Raw genomic sequence first — 24197 nt, 5'->3', positions numbered from 1 at the left:
CTGTATTCAATTGACTCCCTGCCATATACCTGCATTTCGCCGTCTGGAAAGCACTTCTACAATTTAATAACCTTAGATAATTTATCTCTAGAGTACATTTATTATTCATCCTCTTCCTCAGACTCTCTGACGAAGCAGCAATTGAAAATAGGGATAAATTAACATTTTAAGGATAGGTAAAACGCAGTAGTGTAAACGGTTACGTCTCCTAAATGGCAGCTATTTCCTTTTTAGATTACGATCAGAAATCTCATCTGTGCCACTCGAAGTCCCGAACAGGACCTCCAGGGCTGTAATGCAGACGAACCACACCACGAATTTCTCTCGCTATTGCCAAACAGCGAAGTGAAGCTGAGATCCCGTTCCCCGAAAGCGTGAAATTTCAGAGACTCATTTGGGTTGGAAAAGTCCTTCCTTGCGATATTTTACAGAAAAGGAAAAAAGGGGGGGAAAAAAGAAGAGAGAGAGAAAAGGATTTCTATTCCGTTTCCTTCAACGGAGCACGTCACCTCATTTAGTTCTCTGGGGAAAAAGAAAAAAATACATAAAATCTTCGAACAAGAGGGGGGAAAAAACACAAAAGAAAACTCAACGAAGATCTCAATAACTTTTTCAATTCTCTAGGCATTAAAAAAAAATCTGGCTCCAAATCTTTAATAGTTTTACTTACTGGAAAGATACGAAAGGGTTTCCCCCCTAACTATTCTATGCATCTGAATGTGATTATTATTAAAGTCACTGCGGCTGGACGCATCGATGTTCATACATGGTTCCGTTTAATTCTCTTTTATTGCAGCTTCAGCGCCTAATGGGTTGGGTTGAAAGGGGGCTTCGGATGCTGAGCTGAAACCCCTCAGCAGCCAGCGTTTCAATAACAACGCGATCAATCTCAGAGTAAAGCAGCTGAATAATACTAATAATTACTAAGCCCTAACAGCAAGAAAGGGCACAACGTCATTTTTTTTTTTTTAATGTCCGAAGGGTTTTCCCGAGCGAAACCCAGTGACCCGGGAGGCCTCCCTCCCTCCTTCCCTCTGCTTTTCGGAGGGAGCTGGGGCTCCCGGCCAACCCGGTCCCCGCCGGGGGCGATGTGAAGGGGTGTGTGGGATCTCATTAACGTTTATGGCGGGGTGCATCTGCCGCTGGCCGGGGCGCGCGGGGCAGTTTCGGCGTGGGCGCGGCAGGGCGGGGGGCGGGCCGGCAGGCCGTCCCTACCTCCCCTCCTCGCCAGTCCAGGGAGGCTGGGGCCCCTTGGTAGGGCCGCGGGCCGGAGCGGCGGGGCCGGGGCCAGGGCGACGCTGATTGGGCTGCGGGCGGCCGGGGCCGTGGCTGCCCCCGCCCCGCGGCTCCGCCCTGCCCCCGCCGTCGCAGTGACACTAATGAGCGAGTTCTTCCCACCGGTCTCCTGCCTGGAAGTGCTGACAGATCAAGGCAACAAATTTCAATTACAAGCCCTAATTTGTGTCCGCAGAGCGTTTGTTACCCATGTCAGTCCTGCCTGGCCCATCAGACGGGGCAGAACGTGGAGGAGGAGGAGGGGGAGAGAAGGAGAGCCTCTGCAGAAAGGAATAGACTTTTTTTTTTTTCCTCTTTTTAAAAATCCACCCCCCCCCCCCCAACAAAAAAAACCCAAACCAACCAAACAACCCAAACAACAACAACCAAAAAAATCTTGGCTGATAACTCGGATTTAAAAAGAAAGGCGAGGAAAAGCCCCAGCCCCTTGCCTGCGTGGTTGGGAGAACGGGAGGGCGGCCGGCGCGGCTGGCCGGACGCGGGTGCCGGTGCCGGCGGCCTCGGCGCGTCTGGATGCGCGGGCTGTAGGGGGGCGGGCATGGCCGACAAGCGGCGGTCCTCGCCCGGCACCACCATGAGCCTCAAGGCTCACGCCTTTTCTGTGGAGGCGCTCATCGGGGCCGAGAAGCAGCAGCAACAGCAGCAGCCGCCGCCGCTGCCGCGGCAGCCCAAGCGGCGGAAGCTGGGCAGCGAGGACGAGGCGGCGGAGGACGAAGGGGGCAGCGGCTGCTGTGCCAAGAGCTCCGCTGCTGCCGCCGCCGTCGGCAGGACCTGCGGCGACATGGAGCTGGGCTGCGCCGCCCGCGCCCCCGCCGGTGAGTGCCGCCCCGCGACCTGCCGCTCGCTCGGGAGGCCCGCTCCTCCGCCCGGGCTCTGGCTTCCATCTCCCTCAGCCCGCACTCGTTTGCTCGTTATTTCTTCTGCCTTTCCACACTGCATGGACAGTCTCCCCCATCCTTGCCGCCGGTGTAGCCGCTTAAAACTCGTGGGGCTGGCCGGGCCCCAGTCGGCGGCGCGGAGCCGGTCGGCTGTCGGCCGGAGCTACCCGTGCCGCAGCGCGGTGGAGCAACAGCTGGAGGCTTGTTCCCGAGGAGGCGGGAAGAGCGCTTATACGATACATACGTATATGTGTACTGCTAGGAGCGTATGTGTAACAGCGTGTGTGTATATATATACAAAACGTATATGTATCTGTCTGTAATTTACTGTGTACGGACGGGACTGCAGTTCGACGCTGCGGGGGCAGAAGGCCTCGGCCGGCGCCGGTTGCGTTAAACGCTGCAAACGAAATGCGCCCCCGGCCTCGCACCACGGACCCAAAGCCTCACACTTGGGCCCGGTCCGGGTTCGCCGCACGTTTGCTCTGGCCCGGGCCAGCTCGGCGCAGTGCTGGGGGCGGCTGGTCCCTGGGATCCACGTCGGGGAGGCCCTCTCGCCGCCTGGCACTCGGGTCTCCCCAGGGCCCGGCCCGCAAGGCCGCGGCCCGGGCCCGTCGCAGCCCGTCAGCCCTACCGGACCGGAGCGGTGTCGAATCGGCGGGGCGCGGCTCGGGCAGTGGAAGCTCGCCAGTGTGGAGGGTCCCACGTTCCCTCATGCTTCCTCAGCTCTCTGCTCTCTCTGCAGGCGGCTGCGAGGAAGGTTTCCTGGCGGGCTCCCCGCCCGCCTCCCCCGGCGGCTCCCCCAAGGGTTCGAGGCCCAGCTCACCGCTGCCCACGCCGCAGGCGCCGCGAGTGGACCTGCAGGGAGCCGAGCTCTGGAAGCGCTTCCACGAGATCGGCACCGAGATGATCATCACCAAGGCGGGAAGGTAACGGGCACCCGCGGGGTTTTGCCGGGGCGGTCGGGCACATCAAAGCGGGTAAAACCCGGGGGGAACCCCCCAGATTTACGAGGCAGGTAGATGGCGATAATTTTAGATGGGCACAGGAGCATGTGGCGTTCGGGTTTCCTGTTCATTAGGGCCAGAGCTGGGAGCGCCGTGTCCTTCTGAGGGGAAACTTTTCCCCTTTCCAGTGGATACACATGGTGAAAACCTGGGTAGTATAAAAGTATCTGAACTTATTAGAAATTACAAAAACATATTTTATTGAATCCATATGCTCGCCTCTACGTTTTCAGAGAGGCTTTATTAATGATTGAAACGCAGTCTTCAGCAGCACAAAGCAACATTTGTCTTAAGAGAGTCCAGTCGGGGAATTTGTTTTATCTTACAGGTGCACTGAAATAACAGCAAAAACTAGTTAACCGCAGTCAGCTTCACCCTCCTGCTTATTCAGAAATAGCAGAGATAGGATTTTTCTTTCCAATAACGACTTTTAATTGATTTATATATGTATATAGCAGCGGCAAATACTGAATAAACTGGAATGGCTCTCAGGTTTATAAAAGGCAGAAAAGTACCATTCATTACCTTGCAGCCGGCTCGTCACTAGGACGTTTCTTTTTTTGGCTTCAAGAATGAACTTTCTTGACAGAAGGCATGCCAAGCATGAGCTAAGTAGTGCATTTTTACGTTAAAACCTCCGAATTGGTTAATTACATAATTTTCTCTGCAGAAGGATTGAAATCGTGAGCATTTGGGTTTTGTTCTTTTTCTTTGTTGGTTTGGATTTTTTGTTTGTTGGGGTTTTTTGTGTGGTTTTTTTTTCTTCTTAGAAATTACTTAGGAGATTTGTTTCTGCTTTCAATAAGGAAGTTTTACTATACCTTTCAAAGGCAGAGTAGCTCTTGCACTTCACCTTTAGTAAGTTGCAGACAGGAAGTCCTGTCTCAATAAATACCATATTGTTGGGTTACAGCATGGCACTTTGGCTTTTACAAAACGGCATTCTTGCAGTGTTATAATTGTGTCGCTGTGCTCTCTAATTTGCTGCTACAGAAATGATACACCATTTGCTGCTGTCAGTTGAAACTTCAGTGGTAACTTGCAATTCTGTAAGGACTGCTCTTTCTGGGCACGGAGGTGGTGTTTGCACATCTTCAGAAATGTATTTCTAGTCAGTATCTCCAACAAATGCGTGCACTGCTTAAGTCAAGTCCCCAAACCAAATGATTTACTGTCTAACAATAAAGTCGAAATGATGTGGTAATGGCTGTACTCCCAAAGCGTATCTCAAAACATATGAAGCATTGTTCGAGTAAATGCACTTTAGAAATCTGTTTTGACATATCGAATGGGCCATTTCATGTCTGTGTAACTGTAATCGTCCAAAAGGACTCTGTAGCCTAAAAGGAGGAACGAGAAAAATCCCACGAACCAGTTACTTTTCCTAAACAACCATTCCCGAGTCTGTTTCGTATTAAACATGACCTCTCTCTTTCCATGTTCAGGCGGATGTTTCCCGCAATGAGAGTGAAGATCTCAGGTTTAGACCCACATCAGCAGTATTATATTGCTATGGATATTGTGCCAGTGGATAACAAAAGATACAGGTATGGTGACTTTTAAGGCAAAAAAAAACAACCCCATAGGATGCAAGCCATAGGGAGCTTGGCTATCGCAAGAAAGCATTAACACTACATAAATTAGCAGAAGGTTGTGTTTAATTCTCCTTTGGTTTTGTATTTTAATCTCAGTGCATTAAAAAAAAAAAAAAAAGAAATTGTGCAGAGTATCCAAAACCAACTAAAATTCCTGCTGAAGCCCTTCATACATTTGCCTCATTTTGCAAGTGTGCTGCGGGCAGATGCTCGGGTTTTGGCTTTCAGAGAGTGCGGTTCTGGTGCGGTCAGGAAACGTTACCCTATTTTATTCCTCATCATGTCAGTGGGAATTGTTGCCTAGTAACAAATAAATATGAAAATGCACTTATTTCTGTGGCTGAATGGCATCAACATCAATTAATGGCATTAATAGCCTTTAATGGCTGTGGTAGTTTCAGGCTGTGCCTGGAAAATTTTCCGCAGATCTCGAACAGAAAGTAGTAGAATGTAAATAACTGGCGATTTCATGTTGGGGGGAAGTTTCAGCCTGCCACAATGGCACATAAGCTTTCTTCGTGGTGCTTCAGACTGATGACATAATTTAATTTAAAAGCTGGTCATCTCTCACATATTGGGTTGCTCAGGCTCACAAAGGGTGGTGTTTCTGATTATTGTTTTTGAAAGAGTTCATGGTGTTACTGTCTGAGGAATGACGCGAGGAGCAAAAGCAGTCGTTCTCTGAACGTTTAAGAGTAGGAATTAGATGCTGAAGCTCACACTGTTTTGAGGACAGCCCCGTTTTGGGGGAGCTAGTTGGACTCTGTGAAACTGCTGGTCCTGCAGAAATGTTTGCAGGATTGGGCCCACAGCAGTCACTGCTGTGAGTTGTAGATGGTTTGTAGGTCTTGCTTTACAGATGCGATCTCATGCTCTGGAGCAGCCAGGAGCCTGGCCAAGTACTTCAGTGGAGGCAGGATCCTTCCCAGTTGCTGGTTTGATTGTTTCAACCCTATACTTAGTATGATCTAGGAAAAACCACTGCAGATCTGATTGTAGAACCAGGAATATTTCAGACTAAGGCTGAAGGCTAGATTGTAGGAATGGTGCCTTGTTTCCATGCTGCTTTGTCTCCTAAGCAAGCACTGCCCTGTGTTTCTTATGTGTCCTTACCTCATTAACTGCAATTTTATCCTTTTCTCATATGATTTGTCAAACATTTCTTAGGACCATTTTAGGTTTTGTGTTTTTCAATAAGGTGCAGATAGCAGTGCTGAGAATGTCCAGTAAGGTAGGGCAGGCTTTCCTGACTGAACCATAAAGTAAAAAATGCATTTTTTTTTTCCTTTGGACCAGAGCAGTACAGCTCAAATGGAAGCCCTTGTCAAGCTTTATGTTGTGTGTGTGCACATTTACTTTGCACTCCAAGTGTATCCTTCTTAGAAGGTCTGAGCAATTCCTTAATTGATGGAAAAAGCCAGGTAAATATTTCAAGCTGAATACAAATATTAATCTTAAAAATTAAAAACAGTTATGTTGAATAGGAGTTGTTTAAACCTTATTCCAATGAAAATAAATGTGGACATCCCTGAGCTGCACTGCCTGCCCAGTGTGATGCGCGGTGCCCAGATAACTGAAGTAGCTTAACAAAAGCTCTGTGAAGGGCATTATTTCCTTAGATGGCAAAATCAGATTTCTGTGCTGTCTACTAGTACCATGCCTTTACCTTCCCCCTAAATACTAATGTTTCTCATGTTTTGCTTGAATCCACTTTTCATTCTTTGCTGTGCAATCTGTGAATTTTAATTTACTTTCTTTTATTGGTGAAATTCATTTCACCTGTGGTCATGCCTGTGGCTTTGCAAACTGTCCTGCAGGTCTTCAGATTTGAAAGATGCAGGAGCAGTTCAGATATGGAGCCTAGTCTTCAGCTATCCTAGCAGACAGCAAAACTAAATGCAAAAATAACAACTAGGTGTAGACTTCTAGAAAAATGGGACCATTTTTTTGTCAATATTTGGAAGCTCAAGCTGTTGCTCAAAATATTTTGTGTATTAATGATCTGATTCATTTTTGTACAGGAAGTACTTATTTAGTATAAGCCAATAAATACTAAATAAATAAAGAACCATACTAACACCTGACTGTATGATCTGGAGTTGGGAATTTTATCTCAAGGAGAGAATTTTGCCCTCATTCTAGATTTCAGTTTACAGCTAGATATGAATTGTGTGGAACAAAGCACATGTTGGATCATTTCGTTCTCATTTCCAATTATGTTGTTTGTCTTTTTCTAATAAGGAACTGGATTGTACAAACAAATTATTTGATAAAGTCTTTCTTGCTTCAATTTTAAAATGCATCTGTCTTACTGGAATTTTACTGTACTTGAGGGGGGAAAAAAAATCTTTAATATTTCAATTAATGCTTTTTAAACTGTCCTGCGAAGTGTCTGCCTTCAAAATAAGTTTTCTACCCAAGCAGGCAGTGTTTTTATTAGAAAATTACTTTATCAGCATTGGCCTACCAAATTAAATATGGTCTGTGGTTTGGTTTTTTTCATTTTTAAGCCTTTCTGCAGGACTATTCAAGAAAAATTCTGAATATGGTCTTGCAGAAATAGAAAGAAGATAGTATGATGGAGTATCATTTTTTTTTCTTAATCATAATGTTCTTTCTCTTCAATAACTTTATAATTCTTTTCAACTCAAGATATTAAGTCTTCCAAACATGGAGTTCCTACTCAATTTGGTAAATGAAGAACTAGGTTCTTCGCTGTTTGCTGACTCTTGCGCAGAGCAGAGCTGCGGCAATCAATGAACTGACACCAGCCTAAAGCTCAGTGTGGAGCCTAGTGTGAAGGCTGTTACTGATTTAAAGAGCAGGGGCAGAGCCAGAGCAGAGAGTAGTTTTTAACTTTGCTTTTGCAGGTAACTGTGAAGCAAAGAACCCCCAACTTCATTTTTTTTTGTCCTTTCATGTTTTGTTGAGTTCTTGCGGTGTGTCTGGCCCTTAATCTGCTAATACTGAATGGGTCTGATACAAATTACTCTGGTTTTGTGGTTGTAAGTATTTGTTTGCTCTTTTGTAGGTACGTTTATCATAGCTCCAAGTGGATGGTGGCTGGGAATGCTGACTCCCCAGTACCACCTCGTGTTTATATTCACCCCGATTCACCCGCCTCTGGGGAGACGTGGATGAGACAAGTGATCAGCTTTGACAAACTGAAGCTTACCAATAATGAGCTGGACGATCAAGGGCATGTGAGTACTTGCTCTTCTGCAGTATTATGTGTAGGCACATTGCTCAGCCCTGACACACAGTTTTCAGGGGGCCAGAAATAGGCTTGACTTTTCAAAGCTGTTTTGGAACTTTACCATCCAGATTTAAAATCTGCTTACTTTCTACTCTGATAATTAACTGCTTATTAGAGCCTGCTGTTTTACTCCTGCCTCAAGAACAGAGCTCCATCTGCAAAGCAAGACTTTACAAGGCTAAATTGCCTAATATGAAGGGGCAGAATTGCTCTCCTGTTTTCCCACCGAGTGTGTTAGTCGCAAACTTGTGCTCCGATCAAAAAGGACACTGAAATTCACAAGTGGCTGGGAGGAACATTAATAGTGTGTAATAACTTCATGCGAATAAAAATACACTTAACTATTTTCTTAACCTAAACATTTGTGTGAAATCCCAGGAGGTGTTAATAATTGCAGTCAAAAGTGAACAACATGGGAGCTGGGCTCGCTCTGATAATGATTTATTGCATACCTTATGAAGCAAGACCCTTTCACAGCTGAGGCTCATTACTTCTGCAAAAACTGGCGAGGACGTATGCAGTATGAGTGTTCTGTTTGCAAGTTCTAAATTGTTTAGTTATGACATTATCTAATGTGACAAAATGTGTTATGTTAATATTTCCTTTTCTCTTCGACACTGTTGAAACATGACAGATGTAAGCCAGTATCTTTCCAGCAACCCCTCAGATAGTTTTGCTTGACGCTTGAGTAAATAATTAAGAAAACGAAAAATTGGTTGGAGTCAGGGTGAAGTCTTCTAATTTTGCAAAGTCCTGTAAGAAATGGCAAATGTTAGCTTCCTTTCAGGAGGAACGTCGAGTTCCAAGTGGTGGAGTTTTAAAATCTTGGAGGCAGGTTTCGAGACAGGATGTGGATTCCATTGTCCTTAGCGTAGCCCAATTCATTAATCAGGTTACTTTCTCCTTCATGGAAGGGGGTTAAGGAAAATGGACCTGGCACAGGGTACAAAAAAAGTTCTTTGCATTTTTCAGTGTTGTTGTACTTCTCTTATACTGAGCTAGGTATTTTGTCAATATGTAGTCCAGTTCTTAGTTTGAGATGTTTTTCTCCCCCCGTTTATGTTTGCAAAGGAGATTAAGGTGAGGCTCTGGTCAGATTGTGCAGGAGCTATAGATTTTCTGTTGCAGAAGCAGGAATACAGGAGACTGGCCGGACTGAGCTAGTAAAGGTATTAACAAGGATAAAAAACCTTGGTGTAATGCTGTTCACAATTCTATTGCACTTTTTCTTCACATGGAGGTAGTCCCATCTCTTAAGTTAGCACTGCTTTTCTTCAGGGATGTAAGAAAGATGTTTTGTGTTGCTTCTTTCCAGCATTAGAGTTGCGTGGTCTCATTGGACGGGGGTCTGTTTGCATAAAGGTTAGCGCGCATAGTTCGTTTAGTTTCCCCAGTATTTGTGTATTTGCAGCTCTCCTGGAGCTGGAATTGCTTTCTCTGAGTCTTGTGTCTATTGTGATGGCTTTAAAAAGTGATGTGGAGGTGAATGGCAAGATGTCACTTTTCCAACAGAGAGCAGGTTGGCTGATTTTTGTACTCACTCATTTCAGGGGGATGAGACCTGGCGCTGTGGTCCGCCCGCGCGCTCGCAGTCGTAAACTGCCCCGTGATAAAATCTCAGCTATGCAGAGAATTGTATTGCTGTATTTTTCCCCCTTCCAGATCTTAGCTTTGTTTTCATTCTGAGCTGAAACCTGTGTAGTGTACACAGCACGCCATTATTCATAATGCGAGGGGATATAAATTTTCTGGTCTTCAGCGGAGTGTTTTGGTTTGGAAACTGGTGAAGTGAAGCCCAAAGTGGAGTGATTTGAGACACACTGAACTGATCCAGCCCTACGGCGGTGCCCCTCCTCCCCAAAAATGGAGATTTCAGGATTGAAATGAAAGGACAAAAGGAAGATGGCTGTAAAATAATTTCGTATTCCTCAAATCTGGGAAATTGCAAACATGTCATTCATAATTACCAGAAAAGGCACAAGCAGAAAGCAGAAAAGTGTCTCTTCCAATGGGCACATATTTTCTTTTAAAGCTATGGTAATGTGGAATGCTGTATTGAAAAAAGCTATGTAGCCTCTGCATGCCTCCAGCAATAATGGAAAACGAATAATCATATTTTGTGATGAATATAAAAAGCAATTGTTTCTCATAAGCAGGAAGGAACCGTTTTTCTCCAGAGTGTACCAGGGGAGGGATGGGGGATTACAAGAGCTAAGGGTCAAGGCTGTACTGTCCCTCAAATACTTGGTTGTACATCCAGTGTTCTGACTCTCCCACCTCCATATGGGAGATGGAGTATGATTTAGATTATTAGAAAGTTAGTGGGTTTTTTTTCCTCCTTAAGCAGAATGACCTCAAGAGAAGCTTCAGTGGGGTCCCTAAATTCCGCCATCATTCCTCCAGTAGTGCAAGCAGTGTCAAGCTTTAGCTGTTGTTCTTCGGGTGTGTTTTCCATGCTGTCTGGTTGTAGGACTTCAATCCTTGTTGAAATTCTTTCTTTCTTTCCTTCCTGTGCTCCACAGAAGTGTGTGTGTGTTAAAATCCCAAGGCTGGGTTTTGATCTTGCAGGCGTTGAGAAGAGGGAGCTTGCGTGAGATCGGTCCAGAGCCCTTTCACCTATTCTAGAGTATTGACTTTCAGAGTCAGTGAGAGAAGCGACCCATGGCCATGGGAATGGGGACAGTATTTACAAAGAGGTGCTAAGGTAGTATTCCTGTGGAGTATTTATATTGTGGTAGTAGTTTGTGGTAGCCAGCTCCTCTTGCATTGCCTTGGCGTGAGATTAGCTTCTTGTGAAAGGAGATCAGCCATCTCTAAGACAACTTGCTTTGCTGCTTGAACACTTTCTGGGCTCCATGCTGTCTGCTGCTATTTTCATCAGTATTTTGAGTGGGAGTTTGTGACAATGTAATCTTACAGTGCTGTTCTGCAGAGAGATTTTGAAGTACATCTGCACGTAGGACATTCTGATACATGGATGCCACTTGCAGGCTGAGGAGATCAAGCGGAATTTATAAGGCTATGTTTTCCTTGTGTGTTTTTGATCTCAAAAATGAGTCCCAGGGTGAATTCTCAGCTTTGGAAAGCTTGCATGCTTATAGTGGCATTAAGGCCTGATGACATCTGTAAGACACACACTGACGTTTGTCTCTTAACCATCTGAATTGCAAAGGTAAGGAAAAGTAAACTTGCATTTTGCAGCTGACACTGAGAAGTGTGTGGTCTGGGCACTCTGCTAATGCTTCTCATCCCTCTCTCATCTGTGGAGTAAGTGCTGCATTGTAACAGTGGTCTTTCCCTTTGGCGGGTTAGAGCTGGCTGATTTTTGTTCTATTTTGATGCTATTTTTTTAATCTGACTTTCAGTAGGGGGGAAAAGTCAATATTTTTTAATGCTATTTTCCATGCTTTTCAACTGAGTAGTTTTTGATGCAGAGGAACATCTTTTAACTTTTAGTGAAAATGAGGCTGTTAGCGTGTTAATTGTTCCTTGGTGGTTGGTGTGTTGGTGTTCTTCTGGGTTTTTTTTTTCTTTCCATTTGAAAATGGGTTGAGGCTGGAAGCATAGACAGACTCTTACTCTGCCCAGAGCTGGCTGCAAGTAGCAGGATCTGCTTACAGGCAATAGGCAGTTACATGTTCTGGTCACAATGAAAAGCTGGGAAGCATCAGCATTTGCACTTGCAGTTTTTGTCTTTGCGAAGAGGGAATCTGTGCTCCTTGGCCGGGCACACTTCCCTGACTGCAGAAAGCCTGGGCTTTGAAAGAGGATATAGGAGGATTTTTGGTGAAAACGCCATCAAGGTGAGGATCATGCCATCGATGGGGATGTGACTGGGCCATCTGTGAGCTGCTGAGCTGACAGAGGATTGGCATCTCCCCTGTGAGTCAGGCTTTTGCTTGTGCTAGCTGTGACATTGTACCACTGTGACACTGTGTCACAGTGGTACCCAAACTCAGGGTTAGTGCTGAGGCCTCATCATGGCAGCATCTCTCAGAAACCAAGTTGAGAAGGTAGTCCTGAAGGTAATCTCAGTTTTGTCTGTACTGTGGGTGTCTTCACTGCCTTTGCTCTTGCTAGCCTGGCCCTGCTGCCTACCTGTGGGCTCCCTGCTGCAGTGTCTTCCATCTGATAATCATGTCTTGACAGCTGCTGTGGTGAACAATTTTACCTTCGGGGGAAGAGGTTTATTTCCCTACAAAGTGTTCTGGTTGTGCCCTGTGAGGAGTTTGTAGAGCGAGGCAGGATCTTCGGCTGTGAATTGCAAAGCAATGCTGGTTTGTGTTCAGTAAGACTTCTGGCTGGTTGGTTTTGTTTGTTTGTTTGTGTTGGTGGCTTTTAAAGGTATGAAGGGAAAGTTGCTGCTCCTGTAGATAAACTGTGAGATCCTATTTGTGCTGTTAAATGTGCAAGCACCGTGAAAAACTGGAATCTCGTTTTCAGAGCTTTTCCTTCACAGCAGCCTTAGGTGATACTTTTGGAGATGCTTAGAATTAATAGAGCTAAACTGTTTCCAAAGTGGTTGTGGCATCTCCCTTTCCTTTCATGCCCTCTCTTTGTAGTGTTGCTCTTTAATTCACTAGGGTTGTGCAATTATGAACGATTTACTTAGAATTCAGAGTTGTGATTGATAACAAAGATCCCATTGTACAGGGCATGCTACAGAATATACAACTAAACATTTCTTAGCTGATTGTCCAGCAGCATGTCAGCCCAGGAAATGTCAGCAGAGCACAGAGCCAAGCCAGGTTGCTCTTAAGAGCTGACAAGAGGCAGTTTAGCTGTAATAGCAGCCATCCAGATAAGCAGTGGGAAGCTTTCATCTCCGTGCTGCCGTGGCATCACTGAGTTCTGATACGTGAGCTGTTTGTAGCTGTCTGGGTTATCGTGTATGCTCAAGTCCACCGTGTGGGCAAGTGGTGGTTTGCACTGCAGAGTTCATGGGGTGAAGTGATTGAGGCGGGAGCAGAACGTGCCACGCTCAGTGGCCCTGAAGCAGATGGCAAGGCAGAGAATATAGGTGGGTTTTAACAGTGGACCAGGGCTTTCCTTGATAATTATTTTTTACTGTTGCACCAGTCCCTCCCCTGGTGTCCCTGGGTGTTCACAGAAAAACAGGGTCAGGAATGTGCTGTCCTCTCTACATTTTCATTTAGTGCATCTTTGCCAACAGGGAACTGAAAGGAGCGTTGGAAAAGAGAATACACATTTGCAAGATAAAAATCTTGCTCTGTGCAAGGTTTCAGAAACTGGGAAAAGGCTTCATATGAGAACATCATAGAGCACTCCCAGAGCAAATTAATTGGAGCCTGTGATGTCACTGTCAAAAGCCTTAGCTGCAGGCTAATAAAACCCCTGATTAGCCAGAGACTTGGATTATCCACAGCAAGGTCGTGTCATCTGGCCAGGACCAAGTGTTCTAAGCTAGCCAAACTCTGGCTTATCCAAATGAATGTAACCTCCTCTAGGTCATTTGGATGAATGAACTTCCATGGTGTCTGGCATAGGGGCTCTGTTGAGTGCCTGAGCACATGCACATTCTGAGGCTACTCAAGGAGCAGGAAATTAAAAAGCTTCCCCTGAATGTTGATTAGGGGTTCCACAGGCCAATAGCCATAGGACTATTTATTTATCGAGTTACTAATTTCTGAGGCCTTCCAACAATAATAGTTGAGCTTCCAATTTCTTAATTTTTTTTTTTTTTTTCCTTGAAATCTCCTATTTTAGTAGTGGTTAGCTGAAGTGGAGTAAAATAGAGGGGGGGGAAAAAAAATCTGTACTTTAAATATCCTCTAAAATTTCAGAGCAATAACAAGAGGGTTTTTTTTGTGTGTTTAATTTATGCACTGTGAGTTCATATACTTGCTGCAATATCCTTGCTATAATTGATTCTTAATTGAGTTTTTGTATGCTGGGAGAAGTTTGTGTGTTGATATTCTTGGTCTGCACTACAAATCTAGGTTTACCAACGCTTTAGAATTTGGGATTTCGGTGTTACTGCACTCTTAGTTTCTGCTTCTCTGGCGTGTGAGAGGCTCTGCTTGTGTTCAAAACAAGCTATGTTTTCAGTCTTCAGGAAAAAAAGCATATCCTGAAGGTTCCAAAAACAAAAGGCAAATGCTGCTGCTATTAATCCTCTTAGATCAAATCCAGGCTCCAGTGAAAAGGAAAAATACCAAAACCTTCTAATTCCGCCGGGACCAGGCCTTCACTCCTGATTTTGGTTTATTTATTTATTTGTTTGGAGCTAGGCTCAGCTGAGCCAGCCTCTGACTTTGGAGCTCCCGAGTCGTAACTTTTAAATGCTTAGAATTGGCAATAACATAAATGCACAGGGATTAGACTACTGTAATAAGAACCTTCAGAGGTTAAAGAAAACATTTGATTTCCAGTAAGTGGCTTGGTAAACACATACCATAATCTGTTCCAAAAAGCTATTAGTCCTGAACCAGCGGGGTGTCTTTTCTAATAAATGTTATCTTTTTCCTTTCATGACTACATAGATTATCCTTCACTCTATGCATAAATATCAGCCTCGTGTCCACGTCATCCGAAAAGACTGTGGAGATGATCTGTCCCCCATCAAGCCTATCCCTGCAGGAGAAGGGGTGAAAGCTTTCTCCTTTCCAGAGACAGTTTTCACTACGGTCACAGCGTATCAAAATCAACAGGTAACTTGGGCTTTCTGCTTAGCACTTGACAGGCTTGTCAGAGTAGACCAGGGAAGTAAGAGATAGGAGCCACCTCTGCTGCAAAGACAGGCTGAGGGAGCTGGTGTTCAGCCTGGAGAAGAGGAGGCTCCAGGGAGACCTGATAGCGACCTTCCAGTAACTGAAGGGGGCCTACAAGAAGGATGGAGAAAGACTATTTACAAAGGCCTGTAGTGATACAGTGAGACTAGAGTAGAATAGAATTAACCAGGTTGGAAAAGACCTCCAAGATCACCGAGTCCAGCCTATCACCCAGCACTATCCAATCAACTAAACCATGGCCCCAAGCGCCTCATCCAGTCTCCGACTCATTGCCCATGAGGGCAATGGCTTCAGACTGGAGAAGAGCAGATTTGGATTGGATGTTAGGAAGAGGTTTTTTACCATGATGGTGATGGAACACTGGAACAGGTTGCCCAGGGAGGTAGTTGGGACCCTAGAGGTATTCAAGGTGAGGCTCAACAGGGCTCTGAGCAACCTGATCTAGTTGAGGATGTCCCTGCTTACTGCAGGGGGGTTGGACTAGATGACCTTTGGAAGACCCTGCTATGATTCTATGAAAAGCAGATACTTTTGTTTTATGACCTTTTAAAAAGCATTGTCTACACTTTTTTTTGTATTCCAACTAGCTTTCACTGGTAGTATTGCAGCAGCACCTGGAGGCTAGAGCTGAGACTTCAGGCTGTGTGGGCTATATGCTGCATGTAGAAAGTCATCAAGCAGGCATAGGTAATGGTGTCTTAATTATAGATCCAGCATTGAAGACCAAGGCAAAGAGCAGTCTATTTTTAAAGGTGTTTTTGTACCTCAAGTGTTAATGTATGTCTGGATAGACCTTTTAAAGCACTTTTGTTTCTGGCTCCAGTGGCCTTAACAGAGAAGCTGAGAACTGAACCAAGTTGCAGTCGTTTTCATTAACTGTATTCAGCATCTTACTAACTGTAGTTTATCTTGGTTCACACAGGTTCAAGGCCAAAAGTAAACTGCAGGTTATGTGACTCCAATGTGTGGCTCTTATTACCACTTTTTAAAGTATTAACATACGTGGTCATAACCATAGTTAGTGTTGTGATGAAGGAGTTGGGGCTATTCAGTCTGGAGAAGGGAAGGCTCTGAGAAGACCTAGTTGTGGCCTTCTAGTATCTGAAGGGGGCCTACAAGAAAGCTGGAGAGGGATTTTTATGGTGTCAGGTAACAATAGAACTAGGGAGAATGGAAAAAATATAGAAATGGGTAGATTCAGATTGGATGTTAGGAAGAAGTTCTTCCCCATGAGGGTGGTGAAACACTGGAACAGGTTGCCCAGGGACGTGTAGAAGCCTCATCCCTGGAGGTTTTTAAGGCCAGGCTGGATGTGGCTGTGAGCAGCCTGATCTATTGTGAGGTGTCCCTGCCCATGGCAGGGGGTTTGGAACTAGATGATCCTTGAGATCTCTTCCAACCCCAACAATTCTATGATTCTGTGATCAATTCCACACAAGTTTTTGCAGGTATCTTTACTTAGTGAAGAGCAGGGGAGCCATCTAAATACTGAGATATAAATATTAGGTGCCTGTTCCCTTTATTTCAATAAATTGCAAGTATTTTGGGGTTGGTTTGCTCTTTTATGGGGAGGAGAATAGCCTAGAGGTGATCTCTTTTCACATCTCCTAGTGGCCCATACAGAAATAAGATGTAATTTAAATGTTATTGCAGTTAAACAGTATACTCTCTTAAGGGAAGAATGACATTTACCAGAAGATTTTTCTTAATAATTCCAACCTGCCATTTCACAGAATCACAGAATGTTAGGGGCTGGAAGGGACCTCAAAAGATCACCCCATCCAACCCCCTGCCAGAACAGGATCACCTAGACCAGATCACACAGGAACACATCCAGGCAGGTTTTGAGTATCTCCAGGGAGGGAGACTCCACAACCCCCCTGGGTAGCCTGCTCCAGGTTTTTGTCACCCTCACAGTGAAAATATTTTTCCTCATGTTTCCATGGAAGTAGCATTAATTAAATGCCTATTAGCTGCACTGGGGATTTGCAAAACATAAATGATTGGAAGTCTGGACCTTATTTTGCTCTATTTCAGGACACTCATCTTAAACCACCCAAACGTGAAGATGTTGCTACTCCACCATCAGCTTAGCTCTGTCAGGGTAGTAATTTTGTGCATTACTTGGGTGAATTTGCTGGTAATAATTTCTTGAATCACTTTCACAGATAACTCGTCTGAAGATCGATAGAAATCCATTCGCCAAAGGGTTTAGAGATTCGGGACGTAACAGGTAGGTGTTGAGGAAGGAGGTGGGCTTGTTACTGCTGACACAGTTGGATTATGCAGGCTGGTCAAGGGTAATACCTGTATTTACAGACTAGCTAGTCTGAGGACTCAGACTGCTGGAGGGAACACTTAGGTTTCCCCAATAATGTCCTCTATGGTGGGCTCCTGTTCCTGCTCCTCTAACCTTCTAGGTCAATGGATTAGCACACGGCTTGACTCAGGTACTCACACTTCCTTCTGATGGAAGCCATGGCATGCTGTGAAAGGCTGCAAATGAAGTTAATGCCTACTCAGGTCTGTGATTTCAGGCTGCTCCTGAAATCTTCTAACTGGAAACACAAATTACAGGTACCAGTGTCAAGCTGTAAGCTCAGGCTTTTTTTCCCTGTAAGTGGCATTTAGTAGGGATGAATGACTTGTTTCCTCTTAAAAGTGGAAAAACTGAATTGCCTCTTGCAGTAACCTTATATTTAGTACACTTGCCTGGGAAGCTGGAAACCTGTGTTCAGCTGCATCTTCAGCCTGAGGAGTTCTAAGCCCACATCCTAGATGAATGCCTTTCATACTGGGCTACAGAGGACCTTGATATGAGCCCAGTTTCCACCTCTTATGTTATGGTTGGACTGATTAATTGCTTGTTCTCTTAATCCATGAATCTTTCAAAATAGCAGTGGGGAATCTGAGTAGTGCAAAGTGGAGACTCGAGTGTAGTCCCATCTGCCAATACTGATGAGGTATTTTGTCCAAAACCTGTTTAGTACAAAATACTTAAGACTGTTACAAATTGTATGTTAAACCATTCCAGCTAAAAAAAGCAGCATTTAATTGTGGTGCCTATTACACATTAGTTCCAGTGACTGTACTGAGTTTGGTGTCTACAGCTGTTGTATTTATGACCTAGCCTTGCAGAGAAGGAAGCAGATGGTGTGCTGGTAGGAATGCTCAGAGCGTGTCTTTTGGTAGGTGCTTTGTTGAGCTTCACTCTTAGTAGTGGCTACAGCATCAAAGCCTATTTTGTGCTTCCACCAGAGTTACATAGATATTGAGACTGGACAACAAATGAAAATAGTTGTTAAGATTTACAGGAATTCACTCTTAAGTAACTTTTTCAGTTTGCACTCCACAGTTGCTGCTCTCTTAAAGTTTCTGTCTTCTAGCGAGAATCAGTTTGCTGTGTCCTGTCCTAGGGCCTGGAAGGGATCCCCCAAACTGCTGTTGTAAATTAAGAGTTTTGTCCTCCTTTGTAACCCTGTTGTTTGAAATGAAGTGAGCAGTAGCTTCCAGATAAAGGCACTGGCAGAAGCAGCCAAATACGCTGTGTGTACTTGGGGAAAAAGAGAGTTGCTGTGTCTGCCCTGTTTGATAGCTCTGCATAGGCATTTGCAGAGCTAAAAAATTAAATACTGAGGAGCCTCCTAAGCAGTGTGAAGCTCTTCCTCCTCTGAAATTTCTGAGTTTAAGTGGAGTTAGAATTAATTCCATCAAGTTACATGAAAGAAGAGAGGTTGCCCTTGAAAACAGGGAGGAACAAGTACTTCAGAAAAGTTTTGAACTGTGTTTAATGTGGTCGGGCAGCCCAAGTATTACTCAAGGACAACATAGGTGAAATAAAGAGTACTGCATCTGCAACCATGCAGATCCAGTTGTGGGACTAGGGATTTTTTGGGGGACAGAGAGATTTTTTTGGGGGGGAGTTAACTATGAAGAATAAATTCGGTTCAGGCATCAGTATTGCTGGTCTCTTTGTGTTAATTGTGTTTGAGAATGCAGCTCAGATTTTGAATTTTTGAGGAAAGTTTCTTTTAAAATGTAAATTACTGGTTCACTCAGTTGATTATTAACTCAGTCTGTTCTTAAACAATGAAATTCAGGGCTAAGATACTATAATCTTTGTTGTTCTAGCCAGTGTATGTCTCACTGAGGCGTTTTAGTCTGCAACAAAAGTGTTACACACAAAAAAAAAAAGCCACCCCACCCCTGTGGTACTGTTACATGCAACTTCTCAATACTGTTTTTAATTATTGCAGCTATTTTACTCTGCCCTGCTGCATGTCATAATTCTGTTTAATTAAAAATCTTCCCTTGCAGGTCATTCCTGTTCAGTCCCACAGGCTATTTTACAGAAATCAGTAGCTTCACCTTTTAAAAGCATTCCCTGTGCATTTGCAAAGTGCAGCAGAATTTATGTGCTGAGAATAGTTTCATTCTTCGGTTAGGCCTTAAGTTTGACCCTATAAAAACTTTTACTCTGGAGAGGACCAGAATTTCTCCCTTTTAAATACTTCAGGAAAAACATAACTGTTTTGTTAAATAAACTTGGCCATTTGATAGCATAAATGAGGGTGGTGATAAAATGTGGAAATTGCTGGAAGGCATCTTGTGTAAATTATCGCCTTGGCTACACTCCTCCAGGAGGTGGCTTTTATCTCCACTTTTAACTATAAATGAAAATTCACCATTACTGCAGAAAATGAAGGCTGTCTTTTTAGTCCAGGGTTCAGCTAATGAAGACTTTATAAATGTTTCCTGACATGGGTTTGTGATCCTGCTGGCAATGCAACAGGGAAGAAACGGTGTCAGAAGAACGTGCTGGTAGCTTCAAATTGGGCTCTTTGCATAATTTGAGCTTACAGAATGCTGCTGCTGAAAGCCTTGTGTTTGGTGTGTGCCTGATGCTGACACTTACCAGACCTTTGGGGCCCAGCAGCCAAAATTAACAGCAAAATTATACCTCTGAGGTGCATTATTCACAAAATTATGTCAGAAACCAAATGAGCCTTTACCTTTAGGAAGTGGAGATTCTGAGTACTGTCTTGCCACAATTTGCTACCCAGTTATTTGTTTCGTCACAATCCTGTTGAAAGAAAATGACAGAAGGCTTTTAGTTTCCAGGGGCATTTTGCTCAGCATGTTATATAACCAAGGCACAACATTGCTTTACACATTTGGGAAGCAAAAGAGCTGTACACCCAAACCTTGCTCATGTTGTAAGGGTGGTTTTTCCAGCTCATTGGTAATGACCGGGTATCCTGTTTTAATGGAAGTAGTCAGTAGATCACCTCTCTTCTAGGCAGAAATAGGGGATCATCCCCCTGGCAGTTAGAGCAGTTGCTCTTAAGGAAATGTCATATTGGCATTAAGTATGACATATTTAATGTCATTTTAGCCACATCTCTCCTCTCAAATTACCTTCCTTCAAACCACTGCGCAGCCTTATGGAGTTGGGAATTTCTTTGTGTACTGACGGTGCAGTGGCTGCAGATCACAGTGATCTCTTGGGTGAAAATGTGAGGCCCTTTTCTGAAAAGCAAAATGAACTTCACAATAACAAATAGGAACATTTCAGGATTATGGTTTCTGAGGTGAAGTATCCAGAGACTTGTAACAAAATGCAGCTTGCTTTCATGACACAAGGGTATTTTTGTTCCAAACAGAATGGGTCTGGAAGCGCTGGTAGAGTCTTACGCCTTCTGGAGACCTTCTCTGAGGACACTTACCTTTGAAGATATACCTGGGATACCCAAACAAGGTAACAGTCCTGTTTGTGTTCTTTCAAAACAAAAATGCATGAAGGTAGAGCCTGATCCCTTCAAGCTTTACAAAATTCTAGGTGTGTCACTCGTAGCGAAAAATCAACCAACCAGTGCTGGCCAGTACCTCTCATCAGAGGTATTCTAAGTCAGAAAAGTAATGCTGGCTTAACCATTGTGGCAATAAAAATGTTAGGTTGGAAAGATAATCAGACCACATATGGAGGAGAATGCCAGTTTTTAAAGGAGGGAAAAAAACTATTCCTCATCTAGCTAAAAACATGATGTAGAGATCGTCTGTGGGTAATATCCATTGCACACATCCAAGCTGCAATGTAGGAATTACTTCTGTGTTTTTAAGGGGGTGGGGGGGGGAAAGGTATGAGAGGAGAAAAATCCTCTCAAGTAATTAATAAATAATAAAAAGTTTAATTGGTTTTCTCCTGTGGAAAGCTTTCCTGGTCCTTAAAGACCTAAAAATAGAGCATTCAGCATGGGTATTTGTTCAGTAAAATAATTTGTTGCTATCAGAATAACAGTTTGCAGTTTGCTGCAAACCTAAACCTTCACCTGCTCACTAAAAAAAAAATGAAGCAGCCATGTGCAGTACTCAGTCCTCTACACTTTTTCTCAAGTTTTCTCCTCATTTTTTTTGGGTAGAAATTGGAAATGTTTTGTTCTGAAGTTGTGAACCTTCCTGAAGCTGTTACGCTGTGAGAGCCTCTATGACTGAGCTAAGACCTGCTGGTTCCTTAGCTGCTGCTCTGACGGTGCTTGAAGCTCACTCTAGGCAAGAGCAGAGAACACAATATCTGTCATTTTGAAGAAGGCTGCTGGTGATGTGGTGCTTAGTTTGCTATACCTTAGCTGCCATGCAATTTCCTCCTAGTATCAGATAAAGAGTAGTTAGCCTTCTGGGCAGGAGCTCTACGTAGTGGGTGATTGTGGCAAATGTATAACTAACCATCTTTCTGGGTTGGGTTGTTTCATGAACAGTATGCATGTGCCATACACATTCCCTCCTCTACCCTCCCCCAGTATTTTTTTAATTTGGCTCATGTTTAATGTCACAGGTTATTACAAAAGGCAAAGCTCTCCATCTGTCACCTAAGGAGAACCTTTCCCAGCATTCTTCTTACACTGTAATACTCTTTTCCAGGAAATGCAGGTTCCTCTACTTTACTCCAGGGCTCTGGCAGTGGAGTGCCATCCACCCACCCTCACCTTTTGCCGGGTTCCCCTTGCTCGTCTCCGGCCTTCCACCTCAGTCCCAACACCAGCCAGCTCTGTAGCCTCGCTCCAGCTGACTACACAGCTTGTGCCCGCTCAGGCTTGACCCTCAACAGATACAGCACTTCCCTGGCCGAAACCTACAACAGGCTCACAAACCAGACCAGTGAGACGTTTGCACCCCCGAGGACTCCCTCCTACGTTGGTGTGTCAAGCAGCACAACTGTGAATATGTCCATGAGCGGCAGCGACGGGGATGCCTTCAGCTGCCCGCAGACTGGCTTGTCGATGCAGATTTCAGGGATGTCTCCACAGCTCCAGTACATCATGCCATCCCCGTCCGGCAATGCCTTCACCGCTAATCAAACCCACCAAGGCTCCTACAACACGTTTAGACTGCACAGTCCCTGTGCTCTCTATGGATACAACTTTTCCACCTCCCCCAAACTGGCTGCCAGTCCTGAGAAAATCGTTTCTTCCCAAGGAAGTTTCTTGGGGTCCTCGCCAAGCGGAACCATGACGGATCGGCAGATGTTGCCCCCCGTGGAAGGAGTGCACTTACTTAGCAGTGGGGGGCAGCAGAATTTCTTTGACTCCAGGACCCTAGGAAGCTTAACACTCTCCTCTTCTCAAGTGTCTGCACATATGGTTTGATGAAGCCTTTAAGTAAAAGTACCGTGTGTTTGGTGTCTACGATGTATTTCTTTTCGGAATACGAGAGGACACTGGATGTAGCTTGTAAAGAGTGTGTGTGTGTGTATATAATATGAGAGGAAGTTTCACTGAATTTCTGACTTGCTTGTGGCCAGATTATTCTCCTATTTTGAGTTACACAGAGTTCGCCGTGGCGCAGCCTGCTTTAGTTTGCTGGTATAATACACTTAGTTGTATAACACGTTGAGACATATGCAACAAATTAAGGAAGACTTCCTCCCCTTCCCCCCCCACCCCCCACCTCCTCTGTTCTAACCCCTTTAAGGAATGAAATGACACTTGGAGTATTAAACAACACAAACAAGCCCACTTACATTTCCTATAGTGCTAGTGAGTTTCTTTAAAACATTCATACAACTGATGCACCAAAGGCGTTTTGTAAGTTGATTTCTTTTTCTCTGTTGTAAGGGATACGAAGGGTACTTGGACTTTCAAGTGTTAAGCATCAAGCATCCAGCCTGAAATAGAAGTTTAGCTAATGGATTATTTACAAAGTAAACAGCAAGTTTAGTTTGCCTTCTCATGATGCTCTGTTTTTAGCTTATCAAGGGCACAGAATTCTCACTAGGATTTTTCTTTTGCAGTATTAGTGTAGATTTATGGTTAGGCTTTTGAAGAAAAAATAGTGAAAATGGTGGTGATGGGAGTAATTTTAAATCATCAGCAGAAGCAGCAGCATTCCTTGCTCCAGAATGAACTTTGGGCTGCTTCATTTTCGCCAAAGAAAGGGCTTGATGCATATTTTCTTTTTCCTCCATAAATATTGCCTATAAGACATTTACTGGACAGTAGGATATTATAATGTATCTTTGTTTTTGTATTGTTTACTTTGTTTTAAAGGAAAATGCAGGTTTGGTTTAGAAAAAGAGGTTAAAAAAAAAAAGCAAGATGAGTTTTACTCATTTACTCTGTTATGTTTTGGGGTTGGGTTTTGGTTTTGGTTTGGTTTGGTTTGTTTTTTGTTTTAGTAAGGGCAAAATTTGCTCCATCCTCAATGTCTCATAAATTCGTTGCCTGTATTGATTTAGGCAGATGACCTAGTTTGCCCACAAGTGTTTCTGGAAGCAGAGCTGCCTCTCTGCTGCTTTGTTTCTCAGTCAGTTTTTGCCCTGGAACTGGAGAGGTTCCCTTCCTTCCCAGTTCTGGTTTTAAATGGCACTTGTAAGAATGCAGCTCACAGTCTGCTCCTGACCAGGCTTCTCCAGAGCGATAAAGAAACGGAGAGGTGCTTTTCATGGTAAAATTTCTGCCCTCATCTTCAACTGCACTGCCCTAGTGTGCATCAGTCCTGCTGCAAAAGCTGCCTTATAGCTGAGGCAGCTGAACCACAGAGGTCATGGAACAGATTTTAATGCCTGAGAGAATGGGTTGGCTTCAACGGTATGCTGGGCCTCAATTATATGATGCAGGTGATGTGAAGGCATTATAAAGTGGGTGCAAAGGTAGTTGAAAATGCTTCCCCAGTCAGCATTGAAGGAAAATGGGGCCTTTCAGATGTTAGGTTTGTCTGTATTAGACTGTTTTGGTGAAGGTAGTTTGTGGTGTTTCTCAAGACTTTCTCTGTCTTTTCTAGAAAGCAGTGGCCTCAAACCACTCCCATGTCAGGAAAGAATCATTGCAGCTCATTTCTTCAGTGGGGTGGAGGTACTGCACGCAGAAATGTGCATCTTGCTGTCTCCTCCTGGGAATGGAAGGGAAACCACAGCAGTC

General features: G+C 44.3%; 1 protein-coding gene across 1 annotated transcript; it reads left to right on the top strand.

The window, feature by feature from the left end:
* Positions 1 to 1647: 1647 nt before the first annotated feature.
* On the top strand, positions 1648 to 23118 carry TBX18 (T-box transcription factor 18). Its single transcript, XM_054162561.1, has 8 exons — positions 1648 to 2111; positions 2920 to 3103; positions 4627 to 4728; positions 7808 to 7979; positions 14536 to 14703; positions 16953 to 17017; positions 20448 to 20542; positions 21703 to 23118. The coding sequence occupies exons 1-8, from the start codon at positions 1835 to 1837 to the stop codon at positions 22425 to 22427; spliced, it is 1788 nt and encodes a 595-aa protein (XP_054018536.1). The 5' UTR covers positions 1648 to 1834; the 3' UTR covers positions 22428 to 23118.
* Positions 23119 to 24197: the final 1079 nt, after the last annotated feature.

The sequence above is a fragment of the Dryobates pubescens genome, chromosome 6, assembly GCF_014839835.1.
Source record: "Dryobates pubescens isolate bDryPub1 chromosome 6, bDryPub1.pri, whole genome shotgun sequence".
Lineage (NCBI taxonomy): Eukaryota > Metazoa > Chordata > Aves > Piciformes > Picidae > Dryobates > Dryobates pubescens.
The sequence above is the reverse complement of the archived record's forward strand: the minus strand, read 5'-3'. Positions and strand labels throughout refer to the sequence as shown.